The following is a 15417-nucleotide window of genomic DNA, read 5'->3' as shown; positions in this document are numbered from 1 at the left end:
ATGCTTTACGTCAAAACTGCCATTTTCAGTATAATACACACAAGTGAGGAGGACGGTTTTGACATATTATCAATATTGTAGTCTTATCAAAAGCAACACGCTAGAATGCATTTGTCCAAAATGGCATTGCCTCTTAATACAATTTTATTAAATCACAACATTTTAGGACTTTTACAGGCCCAAACTTAGAGATGGGCTAGGAAAAGTTATTTGATAAAAGCCCCTGCTGGATAAAACCACTGAATTTTGTTCTGCTGACATTATGACCAGGCAATGGGCACTGGACAAATTAAGATAAACCTTTTTTTAAAGGCATATTCAATGGAGCCCATTTTGCCTGTATCACTGATGTAATCTGAATTCTTCCAGTCGATGGATGGTGCCCAGGTCCACTCATACAATAATGGTCACTGTTTCAATTGTATTTTAACAAGGTTACTGATTATTGTGTTCACATAGAAAATATTCCTATCTTGGGTAGTTACCTCGAAATATGGCTGTTATGATAATAAAAGATCCAAATTACTTCTTTGATGACTGAATAGAGGATTTTGGTTTAATATGAATGAGGTCATTATTCATTCTCCTACTTTGGCTTTATTCTATGCCAGGGCCCGTCTGCCCCATAGGCCAGCTGTCTCACAAACAGAAGTTACTTCCTCAAAGGGCTACCACTCAGATTCAGGGGCAGAGAAGGCCTGCTCTCCAAAATAAAACTCCCCACTCATTGGTCAGCGTCTACGGTCTTCCTTTCACTTAAGGCTTTGAACCTTGAGAATCTCTTTTCTGTAGAGGACAAGGATGACCCAGCTATTTTGCTAGTGGGTCAAAAAAGATGTGACAGAGGTGAACTTCTGATTAGGTCTTGAGAGCTAGTAGAGGTTGTGCCAGTTGTTGGATTTGGGGCATTCTACTTCTGTGTCCTACCTCCTCCTACATGGGGTACAGGTAGCAGAAGGGGAGAGGTTAGAACCTTTCAGCACAGAGGACAAGCTTAGAAAGATATCTGTTAAAAAGATTTAAGACTTCTGGTTTACCAGAAAATTGTCAAGACCTCTAGTTCAAGTACTGGATTCAACAAATACTTATTGGGTACTGTAAGTGGCAGTCATGGCCAGTGATTTTTAGCCTTACCAAAATTTATAATCAAAACACTGAAGTGGGTTTTCACAAATACTTATTGTATTATTCTTTTCAGTATTATTATTAATTTTTTTATGTCGTTACCGAATTCTTTTCATTTTGAGAAAATATTTAAACATTTCTCCAGTATTTCTAAATTCACTGCCCACTTTTTAACCTGAATTCCATTTCTATTTATGTTTATATATATATTTTTATTTTTAAAGATTTTATTTATTGATTTGACAGAGATAGAGACAGCCAGCGAGAGAGGGAACACAAGCAGGGGGAGTGGGAGAGGAAGAAGCAGGCTCATAGTGGAGGAGCCTGATGTGGGGCTCGATCCCATAACGCCGGGATCACGCCCTGAGCCGAAGGCAGACGCTTAACCGCTGTGCCACCCAGGCGCCCCTATTTATGATTATATTTAAACAATTTGGAAATGGAAAATGTGATGACCATTTAAAAAAAAAACTGCGTATAAGGCTAATTTAAAAAAAATGAGGTGAGTTATTGTGCAATGCTAAACTAATTTTTAGAATTTCATTATAAAGATACATTTGACCACGGTTAAGGACTGAGTATGTATCTTCCCCAAATTCATATGTTGAAACCCTAACCACAAATATGAGGGGTATTTGGAGGCGGGGCTTTGGGGAGCAATCAGGTTTAGATGAGGTATTGAAGATGAACTCCCCACCCCCCGCCCCATGATGGGATTGGTGTCCTTATAAAACGAAGAGACTGAAGCTCTCTCTGCCATATGAGGATGCAGCAAGAAGGCAGTTGTCTGCAAGCCACAAAGAGGGTCCTCACCAATGACTGAATCTACCCTCACCTTCTTTTTGGACTTCCCAGCATCCACAACTGTGAGAAATAAGTGTCTGTTTAAGCCGCCCAGCCTACAGAACTTGTTATAGCAGCCCGAGCTAAGACAACCACCAATTAATAGAAAAGTACCCTTTTATTGAGAGGTAAGACAAGTGTATTTACAATATTCAATTGTTAGATCATATAATCTGACTGTGAGACTTTTTAAAGCAGCAGTATTCCAGAAATTACAATTTATAAGGGGAAAAGAAAAACATTGCAAGTATGTTTCTGTTACAGAAAATTCATTTGAACAATGCCAGGTACACTTAAGGCTAAGTAGTATTAAAACTTTTCCTCCATCGTTACAGCAATAATCAAAGTATTTTTGTCACGAAGACAGAAGGCTAATTTTGGAAAGGAAGAAACAATATAATGTACAGTGCTTTCTGTCAGACGACCAGTATGTTTAAAAATAGAGCCTCATCAGTGGTTCGGAGAAGAAATATACAATGCTGTCAAGCAGTCCTGAACTCACATTTGAAATTAACTGTGGACTCTGAAAACTGAAAACTGCTCCAGCCTCTCAATCTTACTAAGGACTAGGAGATTATCAAATCCTTTACACAACTTCTAATAACGCTTCTGAAGTAAGATTTTGAAAAAGAGATCTGTTACAGTGCAAAGAACATTTTGATAGAAATTCATGTCTACAAAGGAGTTAAATAATACAGATGTTCCTTACATTAACAGATACAGTTCTTGTTCTAAAAAGATAGAATTATCTAGCCACTGAAAATAATATGGATCAGTCAAAAATATGTATAAGAGTCCTACAGGGTAACTTGTATAAGTTGACCCCCAAAATATGTATATATTTGACACTCTCCAAATGAGGATATTACTTTTTTGAAGAACATTAGACACAACACTAGGTCTCTTATTATTCCATGAACTATTGAGGTAGGAGTCTCATTTTTGTCAATATCATCTAGTTTCACAGATTATGTCATAAGTCAAATGCCAGTACCAAAAGACAGTAATCCACAATACTGAACCATTAAACTATATACCAAGTCTTTCCTTCTTTAGACAAGCAAGGATGGAGTTCTCTGTGCATCGAGATTTAACTAAAAATAACATAAGCTGTGATATATTTTGTAGACATGTTTGTAAATAAAAATCACATATTTGTTATGATTTTGTGCGTTAAAAAGCTCTGCAACTGTTAAAAAAAAGGTAAATAGTGCAATCATTAGTGGTAAAACAATAGTACTATGGCTGTTGAAATGTGTTCTTGCATCTACCAGAAAAGATGCCACCTCGGAAAACACTAATGAAGAAATGTTTCCTGCCAGTCAAGCATCAATGGTAGAAAAAAACAACACATTTTTTTAGTGTCATGTTTTTAAGAAACTATAGCCCATTTAATTACAGTAAACTACCTTTAGCATGTGAATTCTGATATTTTCTCCATGAACTCAAGACGAAGAGTGATCTTATAAAGCATTCACCATGCATATTGATTTTTATGTTAGGAAAAAGCTAAAAAAAAGGAAAACTCAGCTTTAAAAAGAAAAGCCCTTGACATATATAAGTTTAACCTTTTAACATGTTACATCTTGAAGTAAACATTATCAAGTTATTTAATTTATGAAAAGCAAAATGATAAAATCACTACTCAAATAAAAAAAAATAAAACAAAAAAGAAAGAAAAAGTATACCATGACAGAAAAATCCATTTGATTGCATTGCTTGGTATTGTAAATAAAAGACTATTCAATGAAACACGGCATGTAACAGACTACTTCATGGTTTTTGTTAGATGCTTACGTGTAACGAAGGATACAGAAAATTAAGTCAGATTCTCAAGAAGTATGAGTAGTTCTGGAGTGTTTAGTTATAAAGAATGACCCTTGCGTATTCTGACAGTGAATATCTAGTTCAGATTTTCATCTGGCTTTAAAATATTAAGAATCAGAAGAACCACGAATGTTTTATTTTAACCATATGTTTACAAAAAAAAAGTGATTCATACATCAAAACTGGGTTTTCCTTGGTTTTAATACATTAAATGACATAATCCAATCTAACTCATGCATCACTTTCAGACACACAGTGCAACTGGAAATACTTTTGCCATTCCAGTGGATATTTCTAAAAAGCAAATGCCTATGGGTCCTCCTGTGCCTTCAAAATAAGAAGAAAAGAAACAGGCCCCACAGTTCTCCAAGGATGGCTGTGTTTCGCATACTGAGGATAAACAATAAAAATCGCCTTCAAGAGTTTCAATAAGTATTGTAACATAGATTCATCTCCTTTAGTTTGCTTGCTGACTTCTTAGATCACTTGATTAGAAGCCTGTTCTCATTGCCTCTTTGTTAACTGCTATTGGTACTTTGTAGACTATACGTTTTAAACTTCTGTAAAGAACATTACAAGCTATTTCACGTAATTTAATTTTGTGCTGAATATTCTTCAAAGGATTTTATAAATAATACAATATTTTAAATGAGTCTTCAATTCACTTGTTGTTATACCATATTGTTGCTTTCTCCAACTTTATCTACAAACTGCAAGGAGAAGAAAAACAGGTAATTAAGAGAAAGCCCATGGCATTATAAACACATTATATCAATATTTTAAACGTTTATTTAAAAACCCAGCTTTATAAGATTTGTGGAAATTTAAGGTGTGACTGACAATGGTTAATTCAGTACTACTCACCACAATCTCCTGACACGTAAATGTGTATAAAAAATTTTCTTTGCTAAGGTTGTTTTTGCATGACATGTTATGCATATGACTTTAAGGGTGCAACACGAGAAATGCAACACAATGAATAAAACAATTGGATAAAATGAAGTTAACACTGCTAGCTTAACAAAAAAATAAAAAAAATAAAAAGCTGAAATGTCAGCCATTCATGCATTAATGAACCCAATAAGATATTTCAACTGACCATTACTGAGGATCTCTTCAGGGCCTATGTAGTCTTTGAACAAACAGATTTAACTCCATTAAGTTCAATAATTAACAACAGCTATTGACTAAAAATACTTTAAATGTGTATTCTGGACTTCAGACTGAAAGTGGCAATGACATTAAAAATAGATGCAATGAGGCAAGCATAAATTTATAGTTATTGAATATAAATTTTAACACACGTTAATGTAAGTGGTTATTTACTTTGGCTACTCCACCCCAAATGTAAAGCAACTAGGCCTTCTTCAGCATTCCAGATGGTGATGCAAATATTGAAACAAAATAATCAGTGGAGATATTAAAAGTTATGTAACCCAAGTGGTCATAACACTATCAAAATCTAGCAATCATTTAACCCTTCCTTTCATTTCACTATTCACATTTTTACTGAACCATTTATTACAATGAAGTAATAATAATAGGAAACATAATTTACAGCATTGGGTGTCCATTTATGCAAATACTGAAGAATCCTTAAATTAAGGACATGAATGATTACAACTGTGTAACTAGAAGTTTCGGTAAATTCAAAAGCCATTCTAAGTAAAAACAACATTAACTACAGTATGACTTTGGAGATTAATGTAAATGAAATCTGGACATAACTCCTATAAGCCCACATCCCAACATTTTATGTTATTATAAATAGGTGATTGGTGCGTAACTGCTCTGAAAGTTCCATAGATCCATTAGGATTTTAAGATAAACTTAGGTGGACAGAAAGCACAGCATTCCCTCTCTAAGGGGAACTTCAAATATTTAGGTTGTCAGCCTGTAAGATTCTGACTGTAAAATTGACTTGAGGTTGGAAATGAGATTTTTGTCTTACAGCAAAACCCATTCTTCAGTGGGTAAGACATCCTTTAGCTCTCTGAGAAACCCGTAAGTGCTATGGATCATCTCTCTAGAAACATCTACAAACGTCTGTAAACGACTTTAGGAAGTTGATGGCCCATCTTGGAGGAACAGATCTTATGAGATCATTCAAATTGTGGAGAGAGCTGGGAACAGAATTTTATCATCTGACTTCCAGTATAATCGTGCTTGATTTAATTGTCTTAACGCATGCTATTTGGCGATACAGTCTAAGAAAGAAAATATTTATTAGAAATAATGATGTCCTTTTTACCTAATGGCTTCTAAAATTAGAAATCATATAAAAATTAATTGAAAAGTGCCTTGAACTCTCAAAGAGAAAGGTAGCATAGCATATCAATCTGAGTTAATGAAAAAAAAAATCAAGAATACTAAAAATGGATATAGTGAAACAAAATTTCAGGTTTTTTACAGTTAGCAATGATTATTTTCTCTGGTATTCATGATAACCATGATCTACAACCATGATGTAACAATTTATATCATAATAAAAAACATCAATTAATCAAGTATCAATTACTTGTATTTCTAGAAGTAAAGAGCATCAAAGATGGTTTAAACATTTTATTTTTAATACATGATAACTTACTGATCTAATTCCAGGTAAATTCAAGAGAGATCCAAGGACTGGCACTCTTCTAATAAAGCCAACGACCACAGGAAAGAAGCCCCTAGGAAGAAGGAGAAAAAGTATTCTCAGAACTTACAGATTCTTTATTACCAAAATCAATTGCTAACCAAGTAAAAAGAAAGGATCCGGTTAAAATTCTGAATGTCTTAGAGACTTCAAATTTCAAATGTTACGTTTAGTGGTAATGTTTCTTACCTCTCCGGGATTTGATCTCTTTCTTAATTATACTCCTATAGTGTTTTGCTTATACACCTATAACACATTACTATTATATCCTGCTGGTATCTTTACAGTCTATTTCCCGTATCAGAAATGAGAGACTCTCTACAGCAGATCTGACACTTAATTTAGTTTTATGTCTCCTGTGAATAATACAGTGTTTGGCAGATAGAAAACAAAGGATATAAATTTCTTGAATAAATAATTAAACCAACCTTATTTAAAGGTATTTTCTCACAGAAAATACTATTGTTTATTCACTTAGTAACTAGCATTTGTAAAATAGTGACTGTTCAAAATCTATCATAGCGTATTCAGTACAAAATTTTCTAATATGTGTATGTACTAAAAGAACTGTCATCAAGTGGCAGTAACTATGCAGTATCTACGGTTCTATGTATTAAAATGTTGTATGTATATACATATTACTGTTTAGTTGCTAAAAATAGTGAAGTGCCTTAAAATCCCAATAAAACCAATTTTATTGAGTTGAAAGTATTGAAAGTACAAGATAATGAACCTACTGGCAATCACCTACATTTAATAAACATTTTTATAGTTGACTGAATTATCTAATAAGAGATTCAATAAAAGATTCAATGCAAACAAAAATCCATTTGAGAAAATTATGATCTTTGTACTCATGCTGATGCAAATATCTGGGTTTTTGTAATAATTACTTATTTGACATACTGGTTTATTGAAATAGAAAAAGTAAAATAAAATAATTGTCTTACCTGAACAAGAGAAAGAATCCATAAATTTCAAAGATCATGCCTATCAAAGGCCAACCAATAAGGACTACAAATACTCCACCCAGAAAAAATCCTGTAGCTTTCATTTTATGTTTTTGGAAGAAGAATCTGAATGTTCTTTCTAAACCAATGACAAAAGCCAAGCCAGCCACAAATAAAACCTAGAATAGAAAGAAAATGTGAGATAGAAGAAGTAGTTAAACACACTGTATAAATTTGAAAAGCAAGGTCAAAGCTAAATATAATAAAAAGCAGCACATCTGGCTCTTTGTAGGGGCAACTGGCTGGAGGAAACTATGATGCATGCCAAGAGGCAGAAGCAAGGAGTGGGCTAAGCATGCGAAAGCTGGAGTTGGATTCCACGCTTCTCATCCTCTTCTGTCTTGATTAAATGGAGAAAAAGAGAACCAACGAAAGATGAGATGTTACCAATGGACATGTGCATATGCAGTGGTCCTCCCAGGTAAGCGAGATGGAGAGGGCTTTAGTTAAGCAGAGGAGTGACTGAGCAAAAGAGGAAGGCTGCCCATAAACACGTCACCCGGAAGTACTCCTGGTTCTGCACACTTCACCATGGGCTACAGGAGTTCCTATGGGTGGGAGGAATACTGACATGGCCAAACTAATAGAAGAAACCACACAAAGCCAGGAAGAGGATTCTAGTCTTACTAATCCCAGAATATCTGGTGGCAGCAGAAATAAAAATAAAGCCATATGTTCTCAAATATACATATATTTTGTATGTTTTCAGATAGTGAGCAAGAAATGGTTATCTATTAAAAGCTTGCCTTTCCCCCCCCAGGTTTTAGTCCCAATACTTGCCTTTCTTCATAACTCTCTTTAATGAAAAAATTTTCACACAAGTATTGATTGAGCCTAATGGTTAAGCTTCATATTCTCAGATAGCAATGCTACTTATATTATTAATTAAAATACCAATTTTGAATAGTTTTGTTAACCTTTATATTTTCTAATTTCCAATTAAAAGCCCTATGGTTGTATAGACTTCAAAGATATTTAGTATTATTCAGTAACTTTGTTATCGTCTTAAAGGGTTATGATTTATTTCTAGAACTCTTGCACAACCTTCACACATGGACAACAAAGTACACATTCCAAATAAACAATTCACACACCTTTCTCAGCAAGTCGACTGTTAATACACAGATATATTAAGAGGTTTAAATGGTTTTTAAAAATCTGTTTATTTTATGCTACTGAACCAAATGTTTCAAGTCACATGTTTTAAGTCAAACATATTAACAAATTTACCAAGACACGGGGTCTACCAAGTCATCTATTTTGAACTCCTATCTAAAGGTAGCCTTGATTCAATCTATTGTATATTACATATCAAACACTCAACAGAGTAGTCACTCAAAAACCTCTTTAAGTGTTTACCTTTTATTTAAACAGGCTTTTTTTTTTTTTTTAAAGATTTTATTTATATGACAGAGAGAGAGCACAAGCAGGGGAAGGAGCAGGCATAGTGAGAGGGAGAAGCAGGTTCTATCCCAGGAACCTGAGATCTTGACCTGAGCAGAAGGCAGGTGCTTAATCGACTGAGTCACCCAGACACCCTAAACAGGTTTTATTTCTGTTATGAACAGAGAAGATAATAGGAATCTTTACATGGTAACAATGAATCATCTCCCCCCAAATTTAATAGCAGGCAATAATTCATTTAAATTAAAGTTTCCTTATGAATTTAGTTAAAATATATATTGAAAAACTCACATTTCCAATAGCCAGTAGTGCTTTGTCAAAAAAGAGAATCATTCCAAAGAACAGGAAAAACACTCCAAATCCTGTTAATCCCATTCCAATTTCTGCAATAAAAGTTATATAGTTAAGGATAGAGAAAAATAAAAATTACATTAAGATCCTGATAAACTAAGTAAGAAAATTTTTCGTTTTCCTTTTGGCTGATATAAGAAAATAGGTCCCCAATATTGCAGGTTAACTTTATGACATTCATTAAGATCTATAATAGATTAAACTAACATCAGCAAATAACTTCAAAATTTTAAATCTAAATGGAAATCTCTAACCCTTATATGAGAGACAGCACTTCTCATAAACATACACATGATAGAGAAAGATAATCAGGATTCTAAATCTTTGTTTATATATTTTTTCCCTCCCAAGAACCCTTCTGGCATCAGACATAAATATATGGGTTTTCTTTTACTATTTATCTCCTTTCATATTCTAGGACTATTATTTATACGCACAATATTTACAGTTACTTCCTTCACCTCTTAAATTCATTCCTTAACCCAGTGCAAATACTACCATAGGTCAGCACAATATACTTCACTCCGTGATACACTGCTTCTCACACTTCAATGATGTGGAGAATCACATCACTGCCTCCTCAAAAGTTAATTTTCAGGAGGTCAGGCACTACTTTTAACTTGTGGATGATACGGATTTATCTTCTATAAATTATCTAAACCATGAATCCATTCACACACTTGGTGTATAAGGCTTTCGTATCAGCTCTCCAAAAGTTTCAAAGAACAGTTTTACTTAATATTAATATGCTGGGGTTTTACTCTTTTCATTCAAAAACAAAGGATTGTTGATCAACTCCTAAATGCCAGCATCTCTTCCAGGTACTGAGTGCATGGTGAACAAAGTATAAGCATTGAAGTTTAAGTTCATCCTTACATAAAACTAATAATTTCATTAGCTTTACGTTCTCTTGGTCTTATCTTTTTAGTTTGAGGATTCTTAACTTTCTAAGATTACAGTTGTCCTTTTCTGGTAATGCTAAAAGCATAAGCCACTAAGTCACCTCTTTGATCATTTTAGTTTTGCTTTCAGGAAATACTTACCAATCCTTATTTTACCCAGACATATACTATCTGCATGAAATAATGAAACAGAGCAGAAACCACCATATTTTTGGAAACCCAATTTTAAATACACTATTAATGATTTCTGATCTGTTACTTAACTTTTTGGCCTTGGCTCCAAAAAACCAAAATCTAGGTCACAGCTACTTAAAAAAAATTTTCAGCCTTGTAAAACGTTCTGATGAATTGAAAACTTCTATCATATATTTTTCTACATCCCCCACCTCCTCAATTTACAGTCAACTACTGTCTTTCATTCCAACTACCTTTTTTTCCCCAAAGACAGTCTAAAAGAATTCAGGTACTGGTATATAAATATACTGAGAAGTGTATTCCACAGACAAAAAATCCTATGAAAATGAGAGGCTAATGCTTTCATGCTTAAATCCCTTAAGAGAATTGACCAAAGTAACTGTTTAGCCATCAGACATAATTTCTTAGAAGAAAATATGGACAAAACAAGCAAAATTCCATTGTATAACTATTTAGTAGTTAGGATTTAGTCACTGGCAGTGAGTGATTTGAATAGGACTAATTTCTACCTTTTCATAAATTATTCTAATGATTACATAAAAATTTTGAGACTTTTTTCAAGATTTTATTTATTGGGGGAGGGAGACAGTGTAGGTGGGAGGAGGGGCAGAGGCAGAGGGAGAGGCAAAGAATCTGAAGCAGGCTCTGAGCTGAGTGGGGAGCCCGATGTAGGGCTCGATCTCATGACCCTGAGATCATGACCTGAGCCGAAATCAAGAGTTGGATGCTTAAGGAACCGGGCCACCCAGGTGTCCCCCAAATTTTGAGATGCTTGTTCATCAGAAAGGAAATTATATGGAAGCACACCTACTATGTACTGAGAATTTGCCATTATGGGGTGCTTTACATACCTTAAATAACTTAATCCTTCCCATACTACTCCAAGGTAGGTGTGATTACATCGTTTTAGAGATGGAGGAAATTGAGGTTTAAAGAAACAACTTTGTTTGCCTAGAGTCACACTTCTGGTTAAGCATTTGAACTTAGTCCCTGTGCTTAACTATTAAATCATACTGCTTCCTACAGGATTTTTTCCCCCCAGGTTGAATATGTTTGATTAAATGAAACTCATGGGGCACTGGAGCATCCTGAACTTCTGGGGGGAAGCATCTTTATGTGACTCAAATTTAATAGGATTAGTTTGTTATCTAACAACTAAGTAGGTGTTAGTAGAAGGATTAAAAATTGACTGCAGTGAAAAAAGACAGTATCTGGATATGGTTACACATTCACTGAAATGTTTATACAAATACGTTGTAATTCCTTTAACAAACTGTGAGGTGAAAAGTAGCACCAGCCCCATATTTCAGACTTGGAGATTTGTAACTTATCCTTGCTCACAGAATCAGCAAATGTATGTGTGTGTGTGTGGGGGGGGGCGCACAGGCGGTTGGGCAGGAAGAGTGGTGGTTGTGGGGAGTCAGGCTAGAATTCAAACTCAGTTTTTGGACTTCACAGCTTACAAACGTTAAATGGGCACCAAAACATTTGTACTGTTTCATCCAGTGTAAGCCCAGGAGGAGACAGTTGCCTGTAACATATCTGCCAGAACTGGCACTGGCATGATGTTGCCAAGTATTTCCTGGCCTAAATGGGCCAGAAGTCTCTCACTGGCCTTACTGTGCCCTTTCTCATCTCCCAAATGCCCATCTTTCCTGTGCCTATGCATTCATAAGCCCTCTGGTTAAGAAAGCCCTAAACAGAGCTGCCTGCTCACCACCAGAATCATACCCAGTAAAATAAATTTATCTTTCTCTGATGCAACTATCAAACCTGCATTCCTCTTGCATACGTATGTGAGTTTTTTTTCTTTTAAAGAACAATCTGATAAAAGCAGTTTAATAAAATTTGTCTAAAATGAAAAAAAAACTTTTTGTGGAAATTTTACAAGGAAAGATGCTTAATCCAATAGCAATCACTGTTAGCATTTTGATATCTTGTTGAAAATTTCAATATTAGCTTTCTTTTTCCTNAGTTTTTTTTCTTTTAAAGAACAATCTGATAAAAGCAGTTTAATAAAATTTGTCTAAAATGAAAAAAAAACTTTTTGTGGAAATTTTACAAGGAAAGATGCTTAATCCAATAGCAATCACTGTTAGCATTTTGATATCTTGTTGAAAATTTTAATATTAGCTTTCTTTTTCCTACTATGCGTTTTAAAAAACAGAAAATTTCATAATGAAGAATTCAACTGAATATCAACCAAGTTGAACAACTCAACTGAACATCATGGTAGAATTTCAGGCTATGTGACATAATGAAGTAAAGATCTAGAGCGTGGGAACTACCCTACTCTGTACCCCTCAATAAATCTTGTGTTTTTATGGAGAACGGGTGGGGCCGGTGCTATTATAGAACCCCTTAAAACAATCATGAATTGCTTTTTATTCTGTTCAGTGCTTGGTCACCCTCTCCCAGAATCAGAATCCCAGAATAATCTTAGCAAATCACTTGAATGATGGCCAATTTCTGCAGTTAAACACACACACACACACACACACACACACACACACACACACCATTTGAAATCCAAAGAACTTTTGGTTCACTAACAATTTTGTATTCCAATCCACTGTCCTACCTAAAACAAATGGCAAATGAGCAACGAAGAATATAATTTCATCTTCTTCATCAATTTAATGAAGGAGAATGCTCCCTATTCTGCCCATATTCTAACCCAATCTCCTTGTTCTGGATTTTGGAAGAATGTAAATCAGGCACCTGTCCCTATAAGAAGTCTTCAATAGAAGAAAATCTCTATGCAAAGGATTTATAGTTCATATTTTTAATCTATGTAATAATCAGACTCAGAAAGGAGAAGTAATAATACTTCACAGTTAGAAAAGCTGCGTAGAGATAGGCACTTTCTCTAATTAGTAGGATTAGAAATAAATTTTAGCAATTTAGGTATACAATTCTAATTTTCTTAGACAACCTAATTTTAAGTTTGGGTTTCAATCAAGAGGAACAGAACACTACCACAAAGGCAACAACTCTAAATACCCTACACACTCTCTCTCAAAAGAAAATCAATGCATAATTCTATGATAAATATCTACTGTTGTATCTATTCTTGCTATGAAAAGACCACATCATTCTAAGACAGATCTCAAGTAAAGTTTATATCCAGTTTTCTTAGACGCTAGTAGGATATAGTGAACACAAAGGTTTCTGAGCCAGCAGACCCGAGATCGAGCCTTCTTTCTGTCACTTTCCTTATGACCATACACTGAATTTCTTTTGAGCCTCTTTTAATTTATAAAAGAGATATACTTCTCCCTGCCTTATAGGGCTCTTATAAAAATTCAGTGTAATGATTTATATGAAAGCACTTGGTAAAATGAAAGAAGATGCCTTCATACAATTGCTAGTTTCTGTTATAAGAGTAGGAAAAAAAAAAAAAGGACTTTATGTGTCTTCTGATCAGAACAGGCCAACAGACCAAAATGGGCACTCTTCCTGGGCCAGTGCAGGTGGCTCCAAGGTGCAGACACATCCAACCACAGGAAGGAGTAGAGCCCGACTGGCGTGGTAGTAGTGTATACAGGAGACCTTCTAAGTTCTCTGAAGTTCAAGTCAACGATGACTTCAACCCAAACCTTAAGACTCCACTTTAAAGTAGGGCATTTAAAATGAAATTCTATTTTTAATGGACTGTTTAGTTCTTAAAAACNGACCTTCTAAGTTCTCTGAAGTTCAAGTCAACGATGACTTCAACCCAAACCTTAAGACTCCACTTTAAAGTAGGGCATTTAAAATGAAATTCTATTTTTAATGGAGTTTAGTTCTTAAAATCTTTTTTTTTTTAAAAAGATTTTATTTATTTATTCGACAGAGATAGAGACAGCCAGCAAGAGAGGGAACACAAGCAGGGGGAGTGGGAGAGAAAGAAGCAGACTCCTAGTGGAGGAGCCTGATACGGGGCTCGATCCCATAATGCCAGGATCACGCCCTAAGCCGAAGGCAGACGCTTAACCGCTGTGCCTCCCAGGCGCCCCTTAAAATCTTGAAAATCAAAACAAGTTAAGCAGAATAAGAAATGAAGATCATAATGGATAAAGCAAAGTGAGACAAAAAGACTATCATGACCATTAAAAGATAGGACTTACACGGTTGGGCAGACAAGTAAATACTAAAATGATTAAGGCTGACAAATGGGTGGAGAAGTAGTAGTGTTATAATGAAAGAAAAGGAAACAGCAATGTTAACTTTAAGACACAAGCTAGACCTGGAGAACTCTGTGGTAGGCAGAAAGAGATGCTAAAATAATAAAACAAGTCACAAAGCACAATATACAATATTAAGGAAAGAAATCGTTTAACTGAACACAAGGTGGCTTTTTACTACTATGGAAACATTAGGTGGTAGAAAAGTGAAATCATTTCAATGAATCTTTGGAAGGTCGTTTCCAGAGGTGCCCAAAGGCGAAATACTCAAAATATTTAAGTGTAAGCATATTAAAAAAAAAACAAAAACACAACCAAAACCTGTAATAGATGACACTTAAAATACCGCCTCCCGAACAACCGGCCAGTAACTTGTAGACGACCCCAAGTTTGTCGTGTGCACAAACATCCCCACGGGCACCGCGCATCAAACTTTCTCTTGTGGCCATCTGCAGGAACAAAGCGCCCGTCTCACTGGGAGTGAGAGCAGTGAGACCCTGGTGCAAGACAGACACTCAGCAAAGACTTCCCCCTCCCCAGATCGGGCGTCTCCCCAGATCCCACTGACCCTCCTCCCAAGCCGGGTCTGCCACTGCAAATCCAGCTCCCGCCCCCTCAAGGCAGCTCTTCTGGTCCCGCATCCATAGCTGAGTCCCGCAGGCCGCCGCCCCCAACACCGAGCTTCATTCATTGACCCGGACAGAGGGGCGGGCGGGCAGGCGAAGACGAGCTCGAGCAACGGGTGTGCGAGGATCCAGGCTGGGATTCCGGGAGAGTACTTACTCTGAGTGTCTGTTAAGGAGATCATGGCTGCAGTAGTGAGGGCAGCGGCTACAGCACCTCGGGGCGCCCAGGGCGTGAAGCAAAGTGGAGAGAAAAGAAGCCGAGAAACAGCCCAGGGGAGAGCCGCCACGTCTTCCGGAAACACGCAGCCACACCGACCCCAGCTTCAGACCGCT

At 35.9% G+C, this 15417-nt stretch overlaps 1 protein-coding gene across 2 annotated transcripts; it reads right to left on the bottom strand.

Annotated features, from left to right (window-relative positions):
* Window positions 1-2067: 2067 nt before the first annotated feature.
* GOLT1B (golgi transport 1B) lies at window positions 2068-15402 on the bottom strand. Of its 2 annotated transcripts, XM_034644676.1 has the most exons (6): window positions 15242-15385; window positions 14780-14907; window positions 9136-9227; window positions 7381-7559; window positions 6383-6464; window positions 2068-4505 (listed from the first exon to the last, which is right to left on the bottom strand). In XM_034644676.1, exons 3-6 carry the CDS (start codon window positions 9217-9219, stop codon window positions 4467-4469), a joined length of 384 nt encoding a protein of 127 aa, XP_034500567.1. In that variant the 5' UTR covers window positions 9220-9227; window positions 14780-14907; window positions 15242-15385; the 3' UTR covers window positions 2068-4466. The 2 variants fall into 2 exon arrangements, with proteins under 2 accessions (XP_034500567.1, XP_002929035.1); XM_002928989.4 differs by lacking the exon at window positions 14780-14907 and having other exon boundaries at window positions 15242-15402.
* Window positions 15403-15417: the final 15 nt, after the last annotated feature.

This window comes from Ailuropoda melanoleuca, chromosome 16, assembly GCF_002007445.2.
Source record: "Ailuropoda melanoleuca isolate Jingjing chromosome 16, ASM200744v2, whole genome shotgun sequence".
Classification (NCBI taxonomy): domain Eukaryota; kingdom Metazoa; phylum Chordata; class Mammalia; order Carnivora; family Ursidae; genus Ailuropoda; species Ailuropoda melanoleuca.
This window is presented reverse-complemented; position numbering and strand designations above follow the sequence as displayed.